The 16,459-nt window shown below is 37.9% G+C and overlaps 2 protein-coding genes across 3 annotated transcripts in view; one reads left to right on the forward strand and one right to left on the reverse strand.

Annotated features, from left to right (window-relative positions):
- Positions 1-46: 46 nt before the first annotated feature.
- On the reverse strand, positions 47-4,557 carry LOC145490714 (UPF0193 protein EVG1-like). Its single transcript, XM_081469804.1, has 6 exons — positions 4,343-4,557; positions 4,197-4,259; positions 3,273-3,467; positions 2,126-2,272; positions 1,612-1,712; positions 47-818 (listed from the first exon to the last, which is right to left on the reverse strand). The coding sequence occupies exons 1-6, from the start codon at positions 4,554-4,556 to the stop codon at positions 756-758; spliced, it is 783 nt and encodes a 260-aa protein (XP_081325930.1). The 5' UTR covers position 4,557; the 3' UTR covers positions 47-755.
- Positions 4,558-4,562: 5 nt separating this feature from the next.
- LOC145490710 (WD repeat-containing protein 90-like) overlaps positions 4,563-16,459 on the forward strand; it is a 39,531-nt gene continuing 27,634 nt past the window's right edge. For both annotated transcript variants that reach the window (XM_081469799.1, XM_081469800.1), the window contains exons 1-10: positions 4,563-4,653; positions 5,988-6,079; positions 7,075-7,396; positions 8,475-8,989; positions 10,740-10,811; positions 12,028-12,171; positions 13,082-13,129; positions 13,375-13,443; positions 14,132-14,242; positions 15,325-15,470. In XM_081469799.1, coding sequence (XP_081325925.1) covers positions 4,644-4,653; positions 5,988-6,079; positions 7,075-7,396; positions 8,475-8,989; positions 10,740-10,811; positions 12,028-12,171; positions 13,082-13,129; positions 13,375-13,443; positions 14,132-14,242; positions 15,325-15,470 — 1,529 coding nt within the window. In that variant the 5' untranslated portion in view covers positions 4,563-4,643. The remainder of the gene's footprint in view (positions 4,654-5,987; positions 6,080-7,074; positions 7,397-8,474; positions 8,990-10,739; positions 10,812-12,027; positions 12,172-13,081; positions 13,130-13,374; positions 13,444-14,131; positions 14,243-15,324; positions 15,471-16,459) is intronic.

Consider the following 16,459-nt stretch of genomic DNA (forward strand, 5'->3'; position numbering starts at 1 on the left):
GTCATTGCAACAAGTACACTTTAAACTAGCAAGCCATTGATTCATGCCATTCAACTGGTAAGGCATTTCTCAAAGAAACAAAACTTGTAACAACTTTTGACAAAAATTTCATTGTTATAGGAGATTAGATTCCCCATTTTAAGAATTCCTTTACCTACAAGATTTCTAAAATGCTCAGACATGCCTCCTATACAAATAAATTTACTGCTCCTAGGAAGAGTTGTTTAAAGGTCTTGTCCATTTAGATCCTGTACACTTGTGTAATTAACTGCAGAGCATTTTGCGACTCTTATGTCTGAGCACTCTTCATAAAATGTTGGGAGCTTTATAGCTATTTGTTCAAATCGTAACTGTAACACAAGACAAATTTACCTTGAAGAAGTTCAAGATATCAGTTGATAGCTTGCCAATTTTGTACAACAAAGTACTGCCTGGGTTTCTACTATAGAACCTAAATGTGGTGCTGTACATGTAAGTCCTCCATCTTTGATGTCGCTAGCAAGAGCAAAACATTCCTTTTAGAGAAAATCAAAGATAATTTTGTTTACCTCTTTCACAAATTCCTTATTAATAATTAATAACTGATAAAAAGCTCCCAAGATGTATCACTCGAAATGACCCGTTGTCAGCATTCACTTCACCCCCCCCCTGTCATTTTTAGTCATAGCTACAAGCTTAATTTACACTTTCTGCAATTTTTTCAGCCATGATTGTTGATCACTCCACACTATTTGTCACTGTTGCTCTGGTTCTTGTTACTCAACAAGGTTGAGCTCTTTGCTTCTTTCTTTGTCTATTAGTTCAAGCTCTCTTATTTTCTGTTGAGTAAAGAAGACGTAATTAAAATATTTCTGCCAGTACAGAAATGCATGTAAACCATTGCCACTGTTTCTCTTCTCACTGTAATGTTTTTATTGCTCAAAGTAATTTGTTGTGTTTTGTACTGTGTTGTATATCAGGTGATTACTGTGTAACCAAACTTACCTGACCGGGCTGTCCAAGGGGGTTGATATCTTGATGATTTTTCCCAGTGGTAGGGGATTCATATGAGTGAAATTTCTAAACAAATACTACCCTATTTTTGTCTCATTCAGCTAGTGTTTACAAAATTACAGTCTTACACCTGGACAAATGGCCTCAGAATCTTCTAGACAAGTGCTGTTATGCCTTATTGTCAACATTTTGTTGACATCATGAATAAATGCAAAACGTTTCACCGTTCTTGATACACAGCATATCAAAATGTTGACAACAAAGTTTGACTGAAATGAACTTTTGACCAATCCCTTTGAAAATGCACCTAGAGGGTGGTCACAGCATCTTCATGTAACGACACTGGATGATGTCCCAGCACAAAGGGCTTGATTGTGTTCCTATTCCTGTACTCTCACTTCCCACATTTTTCTCCTTCTGAGCTCAGCTTTTGTAGCTCAACCCGTGGGTAAGCCTGACATTGGATCAAAATTTTTTCTTTGACATTGGATCCAAATTTCAAATAAGCTCTTTCTCGAATTTTCCACTACTCATGCACTACCATTATAGTTTTACATAATGCTGTCACATGCACCTTGTGGCTGTTTCCAACTACAGAAAAATGTAATTGTTATTTACCTGTGATATTTCTGTTGATATTATTGTTCTATACTGTTTGCCCTGTCCAAGCTCTTCCATCTCATCTAAGAAAGCTTTTCTATCCTCTATTTCTTGAAGAACTGTAAAGAAACAATTATAATAAAAAAAAAGAGTTTGATACACTAAAATGGTAAAACTTACCCTACGTAACATAAAATTTGTAGTATTACAGGCCTGCATTGCAAACAAAGGAAATTCAGTTACCTAGCGCTCTGCACGCATTGCGTGCCTACTATGCCAGGTGATAACACATACATCTGAAGACAAACTACGAAAATGACACACAAGTGACACACAAGTGGCATATGTTGATAATGTTGTTAGAGAACAGTCATACACTGTACATTGTACATGAATGTCAATAAATTCTAAATGTCCTACCAAAACTGTTACAAGTCTTGGAACTGATAATTAGTTTACAAGAATCCAAATCAGATTTTGTTTTATAACAAAGTTTCTTGCTCCACAAACCATTCTTCATATTACTGATTACCTTCATCAAATCGATCAACTTCTTTTTCCTGCACCATTTCTCTAGGGGAAGGTTTTTTCTGTCTTGGAACATCTTCAATGTTTTTACCATCCTCACCATAAGCCATCACATTCTGTAGTCTTCTTTTATCTTTCTCAGAAATCAACTCTGGAAATTGAGAGAAATATTAAAGATCTTACAAGATCTGTCTAGACCTGCTAAAGCGTAAAAGGGTCCTTAAAGGAGAAGGTCATTCCAAAAAACGTATATTTTTTGTCTACGCTAATAAAAACCTAGCACTAAATTTAGCCACTCACCGAAGTTTCAACCTCTAAAGTGTAGGGTTTCCTTATGATATTTGTCTCCAAAGAAGCCCAAAATTTGACATCATTGCTGCCATTTTGAACAGTACTCAGCAGTCAGGCCACGTTTTTGTGATATCATTCCATCCAAGAGATTTTCTCTAAATGGCTTCTGGCAAGCCTTGTTAACTGTCACGCTGGGTTATGGCTGCTCTTGACCTGTAATATTAATTTTTGAGCCAAACATGCTCCAAATTCCGAAAATGATAGCAGTGAAGATAGTGAACTGGATAATCGCTTGGAAAAATACATTTTGCTGACCTTGTGAAGGATGCAAAGTCAGTAGCAGGTTTTTCTCCTTGCTGCCAATTTTGAGTCGGACTGAATGATGTCACATACACAGGGGCACAGTTCAAAATGGTGGCCTCCGAAGTCGCCTCTTTTGAGACGAACTTCTTCAGGATAGTAGGCACTTCAGAGGCTACAACTTCGGTGAGTGGAAAAGCTGAATGATACTTGCTATAGTTGAAGACAAAAAAAGTAAGCTTTTTGGTGTGACTCTTTCAAGAATATGAAAGAAAAATGAAATGCTAAGATCTTTTCAAGGTTCCTCTAGGATTTTGAAAGATTTTGGCAAGGTGTTTGACTAGGGCCCTTAAGGATCTTGATACGACCTTCATGAAGTTCTGCAACTTAATAGGATGCTTGAAAATGACAGGGTTGTGTTGGGGGTGGAGGGGGAGGGGGATGCTCATGAGGTTTATTCTGGACAAGATTTACCAATGTGTAATCTCTCTTTACAATATCAAAACATTGTCAAGCAGCGGACAGATGATGAGAATTAAAACAACTAATGCAGAACATACTTCCTGGAGGAGGTTTGTAAATTTCTTGTGGTACTGAGCTTTGCTGAATGTCAATTGCTTCCTTTGGTCTCTTTCCACCTGAGAGATGCCTGGCATTCATCACTTTGGGTAAGGGTTTCTTTGGTGTGCTTCTTGGCTGTACTCTTCCATTTCTGCTGGTTGTGGGGTTGCAAGCAACGGGCAGAGATTCACCTTCTAAAATACAAGCAGAAACAAACAACAATGTTACATGTTCTACATGTATTTTCCAAGCTATATTGATAAATTATAACCCTAGTTTGGCACTTGCTATTCAGTGTTGTCTTGTCACAAAAATTTTGGGAAGGAATGATAATGTGGAGAACACAGAGGCTTTTCATCTAGGCCCAAAGGGTGGATAGCATCATCCACTAAATGCATATCCAGTAGATGAGTGTCAACAAAACAAACTGCACTATCCACTATCCACTGGACAGTGATTTCTCTGGCAGATAATATTATCCTCTCTTTGAACAACCAGATAACAAGAAAATCCCTAATCTAGAATCCTGTTCCTTGCGGGGGGGGGGGGGGGGGGGCGGAGGGAGAGGGAGAGAAGGGGACTTCTTGATGCGAAGTAAGAAAGAAGTGACACATAGAGGAAAGTACTTCACACCACTTTGGTATCGTTGCATGGCGATATGTCTTGGCAAGCCACGGTAACGGTTAAGTTGGCCGGAGATTACAAGAATTTTGAATTTGATGGCACACATTTCAAAATTGCGGTATCCCCTGGTATTAATTTTGTCAAATGGTTATATATTTCGACGATATGATCAAGAGCTGAATGTATTCTGAAGGCACAGATTAATCCACAAAACTTGAATAAAGAAACACAATCTACATGTACAAGAGTAAATTGTCTCTATCCTGGTCTCTATGTAGCTGCCCAAACACAGAACTTACTTTTCATGTTTTCCTGCAACTGTCTCCGCTGAAAGTTTGTTAATTTCGATTCCTCCATCATAACTGTCAATGAAAGTTCTCAGGTATCAAATTACATCAAAAGCCTGGAAATCTTTGTGAGGTATCTCTGAGAAATCTAGTATTACCTTTCAGTAGGTTTTGAGTTTCCTTGCTCACAGGAGCTGAATGTGATGTCCACAAACCTCCTTTGGCAACGGGCTGCCTGTTCGACGCCATCTTTGTTTTCGTGTTACTAGACATATATGAGCCCGCACATACTGTACAGCTGACCGGCGGATTAGAGATTTTGTCATGCCCAGTGCATAGTCTTCGAATAATATGGCGCGAACCAGGGGCCATTTTGGAAGCATTTTCCCAAGTTATTTTGATCTTTGGAGACCAAGAAGATGAAAATAATTGGAAAAAGACTTTAGGAAGAAGCTGAGGATGTCGAAGTGTAAGTTGAACTTAAGGGTCTTGAACATGAACAACCCGTTTAGAGTTTAACATTGTTTTTAAAAACTTCCATTCTAACACTGTAAAACAACTGTCGTAAGCTTAAACGTACAGAAAAGGCCCGGGCGGGGGGCACTGCCATATATGGGCTATATAGGTATGTGCCGCTGTGAAGGGTATGATTTTCAAGCAGTTTACTCTAGGATAGGGTATGTAAATCAGAGCGTTTGGGTCTAGAATAGGGTATCATTTTTCACAAAACTGACTGGTTGGTTGAAGATTTTATCTAAGGTAAGGAAACCAGAAATTGCCACTCAAAAATATAAAAAAATCAAATTGGCAAGTTTAAATTTATGCAAATCAGCCTTAGTATAGGTTAGCAAAATTCAGCTGAACTAGCTCTGGTATAGGCTAAGGGTTCCAGGGTCACAGCAGTACATCCCCACCCAGAAATTCCCAAAGTACCTCCCCGGGAGAAAAAGCTAGTTTACTGTTTTGAAAGTTTTTATTATTACTCGCTTTGGCTGGCATAAGCTCAGGAGAACTTACATGTATGACTGCAGATAATGAACAAACTATAGTAACTGGTTTAGGTAATATGGTACAGTCACTGACCATAAATATCTGAGTAAACAAAGAATTGATGGCTAAAAAAGCTTACTTCTTTCTACAGACAGTTGTTCTACATCTACATTTACATTTGATTTAGCTGGTAAAGTTTTAGACATGTATTGTCTTGGAAAATGATATGATGCCAGTCAGAAGTATTCAAGGCTCACTAAGGAAGGTCATGAATGCGTGTCTCCCATCTGAATTTCAAACCATTTCATCACAATTTTGGAAGGTCCTCACATTGCTGTCATGGAACTGATCAACCTCCATGTTGCTGTCACCATGCAGTTTATTCCATGTTCCATGTCAGAATATTACCCTTATAGCTTAGGGCTTCAACTAGCTGCTAAAATATAGAAAGCAGTCCCATCAGCAAAATGTGGTAATTGTAAAGAACAGCTCCCTAAAACACCTGTCGGCCGACTATTGGCCGTTTGTTGGCTGACAGTTAACCGACAGTTGGTTTTGTGAGCTCTTCTTCACGGTTCTCAATATTGTGGCTCTCATCTTGAGCTACTGTATAATTGAGAGAAAATAGAAAGGAGACTGGAGGAAGTTAAAGATGCATTCACATTGCATAAGAACTGTGTGTGCAGACTTGTTTTAGACAAAATGAAACCCTTTTCTTCCTTACCCTTACTGAATTAAGTTGATGCTCCCTCCATAACACATTCATTAGTCTGTCAAAGTTATTCATAGCAGATTGTACATCTTTAATTTAAGTTTGGCAACATCCTAATGTGAATGTCTTCAAACATTTCAACATTGGAGAATGGAAGAAGTGCTCAAAAGAAGGCGAGGTGTCAACCATTATGGTGAGTCAAACATGAAGGGAGAGCGTGTACCACTAATCAGGAATGTTCAAAAGGCTTTGCTTTGTACATGTATCACCAGGTTGTTGAAATATTGCTCAAGTACAAATTGGTCACCATGGCCAATTAAATCAATAACCAACGTACCAGCAATAATTGTATGTCATAAAGAAGTTTATTATAGACGCCGCCAACTCTTAACTAATCATAATCACTGCCAATGGTTTTAGAATAAATGGAACAAACATGTTACATTAAGAGCAGAACAACTAAAAATTATTACAACATTGGAAATAACATGTATTGGAAATATGAGACAAATGATGAAAGGTCACATTTACCTGACTGCAATTTGGGGGATACGGTGACAGACGGCATAAACAAAGGTAACATTGCTTATTAAATGTGAGCCAACCCTTTTACATTTACAGGTACATACACGTAACCTGCGCAAAAGTAAAACTATTTAACCATTTGATGGCCACGCTGGACTGGGAACTAGACAGGGGATTGGTTTCTACAGAATCTCATTTTATTATTCAAGGAAGAACTTAAAGTAACTTTTTGCATAATGCTTGGCACTCGTTCAGAACTACATGTATATGGACATGTACATGTAATATTTGAGTAGGAACTACGGTATGGATGTACAGTAGATTCAGAGATGTAGCTGAGAGCCAGGTGACAGCTAAGTTGAAAGAGAGCTTTTCACCAGCTGAAATTTCACTCGTCTAGAAAACAAAGACTCGGGGTAACTTTTAAAGTGTAAAGACAAGAAAAGTGGACTGGGCTTGAAAAATGCAGCTTAGTTCTTTCCTGGCTATATCCCAGTAAATTGCTTCAACACATGTTCACTGTAACACACATGTTCACGTGTTCACTGTTTAACCTTTCATGTAAGTTCTTAGCTATCAAATAAATGAGATCTGATTTATGATAAAGAAGATATTACCACAAGGAAGTAAATTCATTAAAAAAGAGTATATTTTGCTCTTTAGGACAAACAGGTGAAAGGCACAGTTTACAGAATCACAGGCTCAATTCCTGCCAGCAACTTTATCCAGTTTCCTCGCACTAGCACTCAGTCCTTGGGATTGACTGGTCGCTACCTCTACTGTCTCTTGCGACCAATTGCTGGCAAGTATTTTGTGGTACACATTGACGTGGCAACAGACGATGGACTGACCATCAGGATCTCCTTCTCTAACATGTTTAAGGAGTTCAAATCAACATCAACATGGCTACAGTTTCCATTTGTGTCAAGCCCTCCTCCTGGTTCGGTTGATGAGGTCACTCTTGGTGAAGCAGGCACCATAAGCAGTAAGGATATTATTGTGTAATCATTCATTCTGTATATTGTTAGTATGAGTACGCAAAGTTTCCCTTTGTGTGCTCAATTTGTTTCACGCTTGATAATGACTGGGAGAGGTGTGAGAGTTAATCTGTTATATTCCACACTGATAATGTGCCATGTTCTACAGAGGTCCATGAAGTGTCTCTGTATTGTTGCTTGTGGACAAAATTTCAAATCCAAGAACAGCTTAGAAGAGACCCTAGACATGTACATCTAGATCTCTGTGCTGTTGCCATAGCAACTCTTTCAGCTTGAGTATCTTTCTGTCAAAAAACTAAATATCCCCATTTGCAACCTCTAAAGTGAGACAAATTGTCCTACTTGGAACAGACATAGCTCCCATATTGTCTTAACTCCCATCATTAGATTGGGTGGGGTAGATGGTTCTTGGTTTAAGACAAAAACTGGGAATTTCAGTTTTTATTTAGACAGCACCAGTGGCAAAACTGTTGTCATGGCAACAGCACTAAGGGTGTCATTTTGTTTCTTTCGTGATGTACATTTGTGGTGCCAAGTTTCAAGAACACTGCTTCAATATTCCTAGAGATGTTGTTTATTCAGTATTTTACCATTTTCAGTTGCAAACAAGATGACGTCATCACTGATCTAATTTGCATAACAGAAAAACGTCAATATCTCTAAAATGAAGAAAGATATTTTAAAAAGAAAAATGCCATTCTTCTGTATTTTGAAAGGCCTTTCAAATAAGCAGAAATTATTTTTCATGTCATATGCACTTTAAGCAAGACCCTTTTATTACTACTGTTTCATTGTCTTTGTATTTATCCAAACATACATGTAGATGAGTTTAGTAATTGGTGAATCGCTGGGTACCTTTTAGCTTGAGATTCATGTACTGTACCTTTCTTAAGCACTAGCATTCAGTGAGCCATGTTGATGGGCAGTGCTGTTTAAGATTTTGTTTTAGAATGAGTATTATAAGGAAATTTTAAAGGTAGAAATTTTTCAAGGTAGAAACATCAACATCAAATGGAAGTTGAAACAACTGTGCTAATTTGTTTTATTTTGTTGTTAAATTATCAGGTCTTGTTGGCACAACTTCTCAGACAACACGTTGGACTGTTTTGGTACTAGACTTCCGATACATCCTCTCTGTTTACTTAAACCGTCAGTATGCATACATGAAGACCATGCGTTTCTGTGCCAACATGTTTCTTAAAGGACTCTTCACGAGTGATATAGATTATATGCCTGGGATATCTGCTTCTGAAGCCAGAAAGTTAGGCTTGCTGGACCAAGGTGTAAGTCCCTTGCCGAGAGAAATGACATTTCCCTTACCAAAGGGAGCAGATTGGCATGAACTGTATGACTATATCAAGTTTCCACCTGATTCTAAAATTGCTCAGTTTGGAATCATGGCAAATGTCAAGTCTACACTCGCTCGCCATAAAGATGATGTAGCTGATGTCAATTCTTGGGAGGAAAGTGCTCATTATCAGGAGAAAAGGACAAAGTTAAATCAGGTCAATCATGTTGATGTGCGTGGAAAGCCACCGCAAGAGACCTTGGGAAGTATTTATGCAAGAGGCGAAGGCAAGGTATGGGTTACAATGTGGACACTTTTTTTGGATCATGTTTACTATAGGTAGTGTCAGTCGACACTATCGATTGATATATCAACTGATACTTGATATATCAACCGACACTTGATATATTAACTGACACTTGATATATCAACTGACACTGGTATCACCCAAGTGTTGACTGATACATGGCTGACAGACTAAGTGTTGGTCGATATATCAGTCATTAGTGTCAGCCAACACTACCTCCCATAAACATGATCCCTTTTTTCTGTGAGCATGAGAATAATCAACTTTGTCAAATTGGACAGCTACATTGTAATATAAAATTCTTCAACCTTTCCACTGAGCCTTTGGTGTACCTTGTTCTTTCCACATCCAGATCTACCCAACTCTTCTCTTCCCTACCCCTCTCTAACTTGCCCTTTGTACTCTGCCTTATCTCAGTCTTCCTTACGAATACCCTACCCTTCCCTATCTCAGCCCTGTCAAAATGTTTCGTAGTAGCAGTTGGATAATAGATTGAAGTAGTAGCATTAATAACTAAAGGCCAGAGATGAATTTGTTATTAGTCAGGATTAGTGAACTCCATTGTGATAAGTAGGGGGCAACTTATTTGCTAGTGCTGCAACGATACACCGATGCACCAGTGAATCGCAATATTTTTTGTCGCTATATGAATATCTATATTATGACAAGATATCGCGATATTATGATATTGTGATTGTGTCCTTTATTACTCCTTACCCAAGTCCAAGTCCTTTCACAGGGACCTGGGACCTGGGAAAGGGAAAAAAAGTTCCATCTTTGCTTTGTATTGCTTTGCGTGCTTCGGTCACATATCTTTCAAGATGGCAGTACAAAGCCTGCGCAGTTCCAATTAGTTGTCAGCTGACACAGTTTTGTGCGCCCACAAGGCAATATTTGTCACAAAACTTGTCCAAGACAATTTAAAACATTGCTGGCATTGAACTTGAACCACCCCAGAGTCTAGCACACTAACCATTAAACCAACAAACCTCTCATAGTGTGATCCAGGCCTAAGCTTAAAGGGCTTCACTTTTGCTACTTCCAAAGAATGCCAAAGTCATAAATTTTTAGCCTGTGTACAACCGCCCCTCCCCTCCAAAAAAAATTTAGGAAGGAGCATCTGTGATTTACCATTGATAATAATGTTCAGGAATTTTTTTTGGAGGGGAGGGGTGGCTGTATACAGGCTATAAATTTTGGGAGAAATTGAAAAAAGACAGCACATGTGAATGTGATGTGCTATCATAACAAAGATTTTGTTTCATCATATTTCACTAACTGTTAGTAGAAGGAAATGTCTGCATTGAAAATATCAAACTTTAGGAGAGTGTAGAAAAAAAACCAAACCACATCTGGAAAATCGCTGACACACTTTTTAGGGGTGATGTGTGAGAAAACATTTCTGATGTTAATCACGCCGCTCCGATAATTCACGTGCGGAAGTGAAGCAGTTTAAGTGAAGGAGTGTTTGTGGGTATTTCTTTTAATATCACTACGACAATAACTTTTTAGAAAATTTCAAAGATATGGTTGTACTCTATAAGTATTAAGCTTTCAGAAAATTTATAGGTTGATAGGGTTTTCTTTCAAAGCACCAGCGTACAGTAAGAGCACGATTTCCGAACACTGTCAATCCACCTACCATGATACCTTAACAAATGTAATGCAAGCAACATTGAAAAAGAGACAACAAAGAGAACAAGAAGACTTTCTCAAGAACTTTTTATTATTGCAGACACATCAAGCAATAACTTCAAGAGTTGCATTAGTGGACAGACTAAATCCACAAAAGCAGACTGTGAAAAAGGTATTTTAAAAGTTATCTAAAAGAACATTGATGTATATTCCTAATGTTAAAATTTAAGAACCCACAGAGACTTGTCCGGCTAATTTGGTCTCTTGGCATGAGCAAGGTGGTGAAATGCAGTACATGAAGCATAACCAAGTGAATTTAATTCATACTCTTTTTTAGAAGTCTGTTAAGGGTACCAACATATCATTTTAATTTTTCTCAAACAAAATGATTTTCAACAATGACAGATTTGACAGGTAACAGAAGGAAATTTGTAGCAAGTTTGTGGCCTTGTTTAATGCTTTTCGAGCTGCAAATCACAAAAATACTGAAATCTGGTTGGTGTGGACTGGAAAAGAGTCAGTTGCCATTGGAACATAATTTTTTATAGCTTAAAGTGTGTTACATGTAGAACTATCAGCCTACAAAGTTTCAATGGTCTGTGCTGCAAATTGCCTGAGATACTTCTATTTTTTTACTTGATCTTTACTTGAAGTGTATGATGTCATTGGTCCTCTCATTTGCATGTGTTACTCATTTTTCAAACTTAAATATCTCTGGAACGAAAGTAGATATTTGCAAACCGTGTTTTTAATATTTTGTGGACCTCTATGTGGTACAACAAAAAATTCAAGGGGTAAAATATGAAACAATGGTTTGTAAAAAAGGATGGGAAAAGTCTTGAATCCTGCATTCAAAATTTGAACAGACCCTGTGTGAAGTGGAATAAAAGGAGAAGGACTTGTTTGCCTCTACTGGTAAAGAACATTTCTTTCATGATTAAAGTGAATTAGAAGCAAACAGTTTGCTGGTATACCATATGTTTTTTTTTTCATAACAGTTGTCTCTATTCACTACATACAACTAATCTTGTTCCCAGATCTCTTGAGATCTGAGAATGAGATTAATATACAACAGTACAAATTACTAACACTACATACGACACTTGCAGTAATTTCAGTACAAATCAATATACTAACTGAAATACCATATTGGTAAGTAATAGGGAGGAGTGCCTATGTTTCTAGATACTTACATTGTACAGAGAAGATAATGATGTCTAGAGAAATTTTGACCAAACATGGATTGATTACATGTATTGTTCTAAATGCTTATAACATTTGTTTGAAAAGTAATGTCTTTAAAATCCAAATAAGTGAGGGATTCCCCTTGCATACATGTGATTTGTTCCCATATTTTATACTAATGCATGTATGTCTTTCTATTGTAGCGAAGACATGTAATTCCTACTGCTCTTCCTACTGTGGGGGTCCGTGGAGCCGAATTGGTAGATGCCAACAGTGGAGAAGTGCATGTATATGCACATCCAAGCAAAACTGTTATTAATCTTCAACAGCAAAAGGAAAAAGATAAGGTATAGGATTTAATGTTTAAGGCTGTACTGTCACTGTCATTGAATTTTGATTTTATTCTTTGCTGCAATATTCGTTTTGAGATGAACAGTACAGTATTCAATGATTCAATACTTGAAACACCAAATGTCACACACTGCATTTTATCATCATCCTGTATTTACCACTCGCATTCTACAAACTAATGTCAATGATTTTCTTACTCTTCTTTGATTACTGCTGTTTACTACAGTGTATACCCAATTATACAATATTATTATATGGCTAGCTCTGTGAACGGGCAAGATGAATCAAATCCTGTGCTGTGATTGGCTACCTGAGCAGGCAAGATGAAGCTATCTTGCCCGCTCGGGACTACCCGCCGTCTCCTGCAAGAAAAATTTCCCTGAAAGCCATATAATAAATCCTGTATTGACCAAGCTTGTTCGGTCAAGATGGCTGGATATTGGCCTCGTTCTTTTTTTGCAAGTTTTTGGACCTCGACTCCGTCTCGGTCCATAAACACGCAAAAAGAGAACTTAGCCAATATCCAGCCATCTTGACCTCACACTTGGTCAATAACCCATACTTACTTGTATTAGCCATTCAAAATCTCTGTCTACTGTCCTGATATCCTGCAATATCAAGTCACTGACCTGCTATGGCTAGGATATTGTGGTTACTTGGCCAAGAGTGGGTATGAAAATACCTATTGTACCTTTTTTGGTACACTTTGGCAGCACTTCAGGCTCAATTGGTCACACCATGGGTATTTTGATGTGACTACATCTTACGAAATATGAACCATGGAATGACTAAGCTCACCTGATATACCATTGTGGCACATGCTAAAAAAATGCGATAAGGTCTGAATATTATGAGTACTGAAGTTACAGTTCTATGTTTTTTTTTTTCTTTTGCTGGACTCTGTAGGTAGAAAAAGTGGAAATACCAAAGGTTGCAAAGGCAGGAAACTTCACGGTGAGAGGGGTAATATCTGAAGTATTGTTTGTAGCCCTTTCCAGTTGGGCTATGAAGGTAATGTAATTTTTGTATCAAATGAACCTGGAGGAACAATGGTAAGCCTCAGGTGTTATGACAGAAGACATTTTTCAGGGCTAGTGAGAATGATTTTTGGGCTAGGACATCATAGGGAAAGTTTGAAAACTGGTGTTCTCTGCACTCTGTAATAAATCTGTTATTTTGAGTTTTCTTTTCTTTTGCAGACTCTTAAACCAGATCCCATTTTGTCACTGAAAAGAGTAGTAGGGTTTGGAGGTGGTACCTCCGATGAGGTAATGTAGCTGATAATTAACAATTAGACCCGTAGCCCGCAAGGGCTACGGGTCAATAGCCCATGAGGCGAAGCCGAATGGGCTATTGACCCGTGGCCCTTGAGGGCGAAGGGTCTAATTGTTTTAGTATCACCCAACTAGTCGAACAGAAAAGGTAATAATAAAGTTAGCAAATGCAAGTTGAAGAAATATTTATTTGGGAATAAAACGAAAGAAAACGTCACGCTCGATGGCGCCAATTTCGCTACTCGATGACTATTACTAATAGTCCCCTAGTAGCGTAGCCAATCAAAATGCAGGATTTGCATTAGTCCACTAGTTGGGTGATACTAAATAAAGATAGTCACTTGTGAAAAAGGGACAGTTTGAATTATTTAATGCACTCCTAACTAGTTTAGCTTTGTATAATTAGTTACTTCAGGTTCCATGTCACCTTTTTGTCATACATGTATATATTATATAAAATATTATTTTTTTATATGGTACATTTACAAATAAATTGTTGCAGTTGTTGTTGTATTGTGTCTGTGTACTCAGGGAACATGAAATTAGATAAATGTAGCTACATGTATGTTTATTAATTTTAGTCCTTAACAGTTCCATGTAAATCTATCGATAAAACTGATGAAATGATGTACATGTAAATATCTTTTTTGTGACATGTAGGTTCTTTTTTTCTCTTGTAAAGGCTTTATGGACAAAGAATGGTGGCTGTGTAGTCTATCCTTGCCATGCAATCATCGTATCAATGGATGTGTCATCTGGGCAGCAACAGTTCTTTATGGGCCATACGGATAAGGTATGAGTAAAGTCTTAGCAACTGGGCTGCCAGTTATACTTAAGACATCCAAACAAAGGAAAAGTAAGCTTGATTGGTGTATTTTCCTTTGTTTTGGATGTCTGGCTGCAAAATTTGCAGCCCAATTGGACTGTTTTATACAATGTAACTGGGTCTTGCTAAGTATCTATCGATTACCACCAGTACTACATGTAAATTCTCAGTGATTAAATGGCAGCTCATTTATTGTCTTGCTATCATCTGATCATCCGCCATTTTTAGGAAGCCCTGGGGACAAAATTTGTAATACAATTCCAACCCAGTCTTCTCAATGCAAAGAATATACCCCGTTGCACGTGTACTCGAATTGCCCACTTGCCCATCATTGCCTTTACATATCATTATGTCTGCACAAGAAGTCCAGGAAGAGGCTTTACTGAATATAAGGTGCATCGTCAAAGACTCTCATTGCAACCAGTTGGTACCAATTGATATCAATTTATCTATAGATTGCTATTGAAAATCGATACCAATGAATAACCACACAAATTTTCGCTATCAATTATCAATATCAATTGATTAATTGACATCGATTTCATTGATTGGATACCCTGGGACTATTGGCAGCCAGCTCCTAGATGGAGACCACTCCCATGGCTGGCAAATCCTGGGAACCAAGCCATGAGCCCCCATGTGGAAGGGGAGACAGGCACCCATCTCACTGAATTAATAGTGGAAAGAGGGAGGGAAGTAAGGGGGAATGCTTGAAGACATGTTCCCTTGCAAAGCAACAGTCGCTGTAAACACTATCACTGTGAAGGCTGCCAACATGTTACAGTCAAGGAGCACATGGAATCCTGGTGCATGCACATATCAAAACACTGCTGACAACTACAGGAATGCAGGCATTCTTTGTTGTTACATGTAACTCTGTTAAATTGCATTTACGTGAAACTGCATTAAAAATCAATTCTCTGATGCCCACCAGGTGAGAACTGATGAATTGTTGGTTCTCCAAGTTTCTATAAGATTTTTGGCTGGTTTTCTTCAACCTCAAACCAATCATTAATTCTATACCTCTTTACATCACCAAAAATTTGCAGGTTTCTGCTCTGGCATTTGATGGCCAAACAGATATTTTAGCTTCAGCCCAGACAGGCTCCCCTTCTGTTATCAGAATATGGAAGTACCACTTGAGAAAATGCACTGCTATGTTCAGAGCTGAAGTGCATAATGTACACTGTATAAGGTAATAAGCATAATAATCTTTGGAGTAATTTATCAAACATGAAAGACTGTGTTTTACAACATATCCAAACACTGAGAAGAGAGTTAAAAATATGACATGTCGCAGAGTATTTTTGGCAATCTTCCAGTTGTTTGAGGGGGGTGAATAGGTTTTTGGATCGACGGATTTGGTCTTTAAAAAGCACACAGATTGTGGATTTTTGCGGTAAATCGAGTGGATTCGCGGATTTTGAAAACACAGTGGATTGTGGATCAGCTGTGAATTTTGGCGCGGATTCTGGATTGTGCCTGTCTTGATGTTCAAATCTTGGGTTCTAAACAAAATTTGGATCATAGATATTTCTTCAGCCTTGGTTGGTATGTTAATGAGTTCATCCAAATTATTTCTTTTTTCGAACGAAGCTCATTTAAACTCAGGTGTGAGACTTTAACTGGAATTGTACTGCGCTATAGTCATCAACCATGTTGCCTTCTTTACTATTTGTGTGAAATTAACTCTGGCATTCACATTTACCAGTCTACCTTTGAACTTTTACACTTCTGTTTCCGGATGTGGTTGTGGTTTCGGATTTGAACAACAATATTGGCGGATCGATGGATTTGGCAAAAAAAAGGCACGGATCTGCAGATTTGCATACCCCTATTCATCCCCCCTCTTGTTTGGTAATGTGGTCCAACACAGTCTTGAAAGTTTGATATATCTTCTCAATTGAAACTAAAACTAAGGAGAAAATGGAGAAATAAAATCATAAAAATCTATGCTAATTAAAACCAGGTTCATCCAAACACCATCATGCTCTTGATTTGCTTTGGTTAACTTTGTGAATTAGTAAAATAATAAATGAGTTTGAGAGGTACATACATTAGATAAACCTTTATTTGACACACAAAGTATAAAATTAAAACAAAATTTCTTACATTAATTTGTTTTTCTGTAGTCAATTGCACCAGTTCACATAAAACTGTGATTGCTTGGAAGAGTTAATACAG

Source organism: Orbicella franksi, chromosome 6 (assembly GCF_964199315.1).
Source record: "Orbicella franksi chromosome 6, jaOrbFran1.1, whole genome shotgun sequence".
NCBI lineage: Eukaryota > Metazoa > Cnidaria > Anthozoa > Scleractinia > Merulinidae > Orbicella > Orbicella franksi.

Bases quoted from the DNA above. Each gene is read 5' to 3' on its own strand.
- LOC145490714 (XM_081469804.1), bottom strand. From the start codon at position 4,556: ATGGCCCCTGGTTCGCGCCATATTATTCGAAGACTATGCACTGGGCAT. The intron at 3,468-4,196 runs GTAAGTTCTGTG...CTTGTATTTTAG, and splicing joins GTTGCAGGAAAACATGAAAA to AAGGTGAATCTCTGCCCGTT. The intron at 1,713-2,125 runs GTAATCAGTAAT...GTTTCTTTACAG, and splicing joins AGTTGATCGATTTGATGAAG to TTCTTCAAGAAATAGAGGAT.